At 44.9% G+C, this 5066-nt stretch overlaps 1 protein-coding gene across 1 annotated transcript; it reads left to right on the top strand.

Moving 5' to 3' along the window:
* The first annotated feature begins 818 nt into the window (after positions 1–818).
* Positions 819–4836, top strand: LOC147165167 (uncharacterized). Its single transcript, XM_086089421.1, has 3 exons — positions 819–1427; positions 1476–2096; positions 4771–4836. The coding sequence occupies exons 1-3, from the start codon at positions 819–821 to the stop codon at positions 4834–4836; spliced, it is 1296 nt and encodes a 431-aa protein (XP_085945547.1).
* Positions 4837–5066: the final 230 nt, after the last annotated feature.

Consider the following 5066-nt stretch of genomic DNA (forward strand, 5'->3'; position numbering starts at 1 on the left):
TGGTGAGGCACTATCACGTGCCAATTATCTGACACTGTTTGAAGTGTTTGGCGGGTTGTTACCAATCACGGAAATTGTCATATCTGACTTGATGTTTGCTCCAAAAGCTGATGAAGAGGCTGCGGCGTTCATTGACCGTGCTCTTGTGGAATATTCGTTGAAAACTGGACACTTGCCAACTGTATTCGCAAGTTTTTAGAGCAGCAGTGCTGAAAGGTGTCCCTAAGTCTGTTGGCCAGGCCATGGAGGTAAATCCCGATTTGCCCGGATCTGATCACGCCAGATGGTTGTCTCATCTTAAACATCACCTGCGAAGGTATGCAAAAGATATTGAATCAAAAACTGAAAAACAAAGGAATACTGAATTACAATTAGCGATTATGCAATTGCAAACTTTGAAGAAAAAAGGGGAGGATTTTGTTATTCCGGCTTCTACTGATAAATCATCACCTAATAATGTTGTAACTGATTGTGTTATGTATCGGTCAGTACCTTTCATTAACCGTGACCAGTGCTTCAACTGTGGCCGTTCTGGCCACTGTGCCGGTACCTGCTGACAACACCCACATGTCGAAAGGGGCAGAGAAAGCAGACGTCAACAGAGAGGACGCGGCTACTACCAGCAAAGGGGACGTGAGTCACAGAACCCTCCTCCCCGCCCGGCTTCATCCCAGCAGCAATATCCACCTGTGCCAAATCAGCAGTTCCTGCCGCCACCTAGTGGACAGTTTCCGCAATGACGGGACCCTGAATTCACATGCCAAGGTCTGCAGGAGCCTATGATTGAAATGACGGTAGGGAAAACTTCATTATCATTTATGGTAGATACTGGATCTCGTCACTCTACCATTATGACATTGCCACCTGGAAGTACACTCACCGCTGATGGCATTTCGTTGGTTGGATTCAAGGGAGAACAAACTATTCTGCATTTGACATCTCCGATACACACGCAGTGCTTCACGCATACTTTTTTACATTCATTTGTGTATGCCCCGAACTGTCCAGTGAATCTTTTGGGAAGGGATCTTCTCATAAGAACTGCTCCATTGATCCAATGTGGGCCGGACGGGCTCACGCTTCAGTTCCCAGATGGACATACTTATTACTGTGCGGGTGACTCCGCCTCCAACGTCTCCACCCAGTTTCCAGTGGTACCTCAACACGCCATGACATGCACCACTGCTGATATCTACTGGGCAAAGATTGACACTGATTCCTCCGGCTGGAGAGATGCTGAATCTTTTTGGACACTTTGGTCATCTTGGGTGAGAATTCTAAGATCATATGATATGGTATCTGACTGTATGCATTGCACTCTTTTTTATGACAGGTGTGGTGATGAGATATACAGTGAAGCATTCCGTACAGTTGTTGACAACGCCTGGGAGTTGCGTGTGGGTGATCTGTTTGCAGGAAAACCCGGTGTGGCTTTTTCTGTTAATCTGACTGAAGAACAATCTCGGTGGTATGAGATGGCGGAACCACCTGGTGAATCTGTGCTGGCGTGTCATCCTCATATTTCAGTGATGGTGTCATCCCAGCACACGGCGAAAGATTTGGGTCCATTTGTCCTGGCCTGCACAATAGCAACTGATTGGCAACACTCTATACATACAGATTTACTGTATTCTAAATCTCTTGATGCCTATTGGATTAAAACTGATTTGTTTGTTTCCATGTCTGTTTTAGAACATCAGCTTTTGGACCGACATCATGGACGGGAAACATCTGACAGCGAGCTTGCTGGTGACATGTTACAATCCTTGCCTGCTGCACTGTGGTCTACTGACCCGACTGATGTGGGCTTGTGTAAAGTTGCTCCAGTAACTTTTGAATTAAAACCTGACTCAGTTTGGGTACCACAGTACCCAATGAAGGAGGAAGGGCGACTTGGCATCTCAGTAACAATTGATGGTTTGCTAAAAGCGGGGGTTCTTTGCAAAATTGATAGGTCTAGCTACAATACTCCTGTTCTCCCAGTAGTAAAGAAAAATACTGGTAAATTTCGTATGGTGCATGATCTCAGAGCTATTAATGCTAAAGTTTTGACAACAACACTGGCGTTGCCAAATCCTCATTCTGCTCTGTCACAGGTCACTCCATTACACACGCATTTTACCTGCATTGATCTTGCGAATGCATTTTTTTGCATCCCTCTTGACCTGTCTATGCAGAAGTATTTTGCATTTACGTGGCATAATGAGTGTTACTCCTTCACCCGGCTTCCTCAGGGTTTTGTGTTGTCTCCTGGAGTTTTCAATGCTTCCCTTCGACAGCTGCTGTCACCTCTCCAACTTCCTCCTGATGTTCTTTTGGTGCAGTATGTGGATGATCTACTCCTAGCTGCACCATCTGAGGAGTCCTGCCTTCAAGCTACACAGCTCCTTTTGAGCCACCTGGCTTCGGTGGGCTTGAAGTGCTCCAAAGGCAAACTCCAAATTGCCCGACCTCAGGTTTCATTCTTGGGTCGACTTATATCGAGGCATGGAACAGGTATTTCTCCGTCACACAAAGATGACATTTTGCACCATCCCAAACCGACAAATGTCAAACAAATGTTCTGGGTCTGTGCAACTATTCCAGACATCATGTTCCGGATTTCGCGGAACATGACTCATTCTCTCAGCCAATTAGTGAATGAAAAAGGAATGAGAAACCTGTCACATGTTCTTAATTGGACTCCAGCTGCTGAGAACTCTTTTGTTCTGCTGAAACAGTTTTTGTCATCAACTGTGGCTCTTGTCGTCCCTGATTACACTAAAATGTTCATCCTGGATGTTTCTGAAAAGTCCATCAGTGTGTCGGCTGTTCTTTTTCAAAAGGGGGAAAATGGTAATAGACATGTTTGCCTTTATGCATCAACACAAAATATGAACAACGTCATCCTCTTTGTGCAGCCTTTGCTTCAGCATTAGCTCGCCTGATTCAGAAAACATCTCATATTGTGTTACATCACCCTCTGACAGTACGTACATCACATAGTAAAGTGCAGTACGTAACCAGCCAAGCATTTACTATGACAGCGGGACGACAGAGAAAGATTGAATCAGTCCTGACACAACCTCACATTTTGTTTGTACATGAGGGAATTAACATGGCAGAAGGCATGTTGGAGGGACAATCCCACTGCTGCACTCAACGAATTTTGGAAGAGAACTCACTGAGAAATGACCTTTACGACATCCCACTGGACGACCCAGACTTGACGTTATTTACGGACGGCTGTTGTTTTAAGGGCAATGATAGACTCCAATCAGGTTTTGCTGTAACACAGATGATTGGAACAACTTTTGACTTGATAGTGGCAGAGGGACTCACAGGGCCACAGTCAGCTCAAAGAGCAGAAATAGTGGCTGTGACAACTGCATTAAAAATAGCAAAAGATAAGACTGTGAACATTTACACTGACTCTGCGTATGCGCATGTGGTTGTGCATACAGCCATCAAAGAATGGCAAAGAAATGACTTCATGACTGCTTCAGGGACACCTATCAAACACCATCAAGACATATTTGATTTGAAAGACGCCTTACTACTGCCTACAGCAGTAGCCGTGATAAAATGTAAAGGGTATTCAAAAAATAATGATTTTGTGTCAGTAGGAAATTATTCGGCAGACAAGGCGGCAAAACAAGCGGCGGGTTACAGCCCAACACTACAATTGATGGTGAGCGAAGGTCAATTAGGAGAAGCACAAGAAATAACCACAGAAACAATTAAGCTGTGGCAGGAGAAGGCCAGTCCGGAAGAACAAAGTGTGTGGCTGTCAAAAGGCGGACAAAAAGATGGAGCAGGTATATGGCAGAAACAAGGTAAATATATCCCATCGCAGAAACAATTAAAAAACCTGATTTCTGAAGCCCATGGATTATGCCATGTTGGCGTAGAGGAAATATTGAGACGACTACGCAACTGGTGGCATCCTTACATGAGACAAATTGTTAAAAGTGAACTGCAGGACTGCAGTGTTTGTAATAAATTTAACAGTATGCCTACATCTAAACCTCCTCCGGGCACTCACGATCCAGAAGTGACGGCTCCGGGGCAGGTGATTTCAATGGATTTCACTGACATGATAAAACCAGTGGAAGGATACTTGTTGGTAATAGTGGACTCCTTTTCCGGATCGCCTGAGGCATATCAATGCAAATCTGAAACAGCAGAGGTCGTGGTAAAACATTTGATTAATCATTACATACCATCACAAGGGTTTCCCAGAAAAATTAGATCAGACAATGGAACGCATTTAAAAAATAAACATCTACAAGAAGTAGAAAAAGTATTGGGGCTAAGACAAACATTTGAGTCAGTATATCATCCCCAATCCCAAGGACAGGTTGAGCGAATGAATAGAAATATTAAAGAAAAATTAGCTAAAGCACTGGCCTCGTCAAATTTGAATTGGCTACAAGCTCTTCCTATTGCATTAATGAATGTGCGAATTTCACTAAACTCAGCCAAAGGCTGGACTCCGTTTGAAGGTCACACAAACAGACCATTTCCGGCTCCTATGGCGCCGCTGGGAGAGTCGCACATTGCAGGACCTCCAGTACTCAAACAGTTAGCATCTACGTTCTCCAAGCTAACAAAAAAGAGGCCAGATGCTCCTTTAGAAATAAATGATTGTGAATATGTGTGGTTAAAAGTGACTAAAAGAAAATGGTCTGCTCCTAGATGGACGGGTCCCCCCAAGGTCACGGAGAAAACGTCTTGTGCAGTGCGCTTGCATAAAAAGGGGGACACGTGTTACCACATCTCATCTACCAGGCCCGCCGGATCCGCCTCAGGCTCAGCGATCCCACCACCTGCGGACCATCTGACGACCCGACCTGAGGGCCACGTCTACTGATCCAGTGTCCGGTTGTTGTGCTGCCCCCTCTGAGGACATCATTCAACGGAGATTGAGTCAAGTGCCCTTTTTCTGGGCATCATTCCACAAAGAGTCACATTTACGAGCAGAATAATCCCGGTGACAAATAAGAGGACCTTGGGCAGTCTACCCTGAGGTCCTCCTAGAAACTAACACGCCCTTTTCATTCAACAAAGCACTTCATCACGAGATG

This window comes from Leptonotus elevatus, chromosome 11, assembly GCF_054856555.1.
Source record: "Leptonotus elevatus isolate MCC_2025b chromosome 11, RoL_Lele_1.0, whole genome shotgun sequence".
NCBI lineage: Eukaryota > Metazoa > Chordata > Actinopteri > Syngnathiformes > Syngnathidae > Leptonotus > Leptonotus elevatus.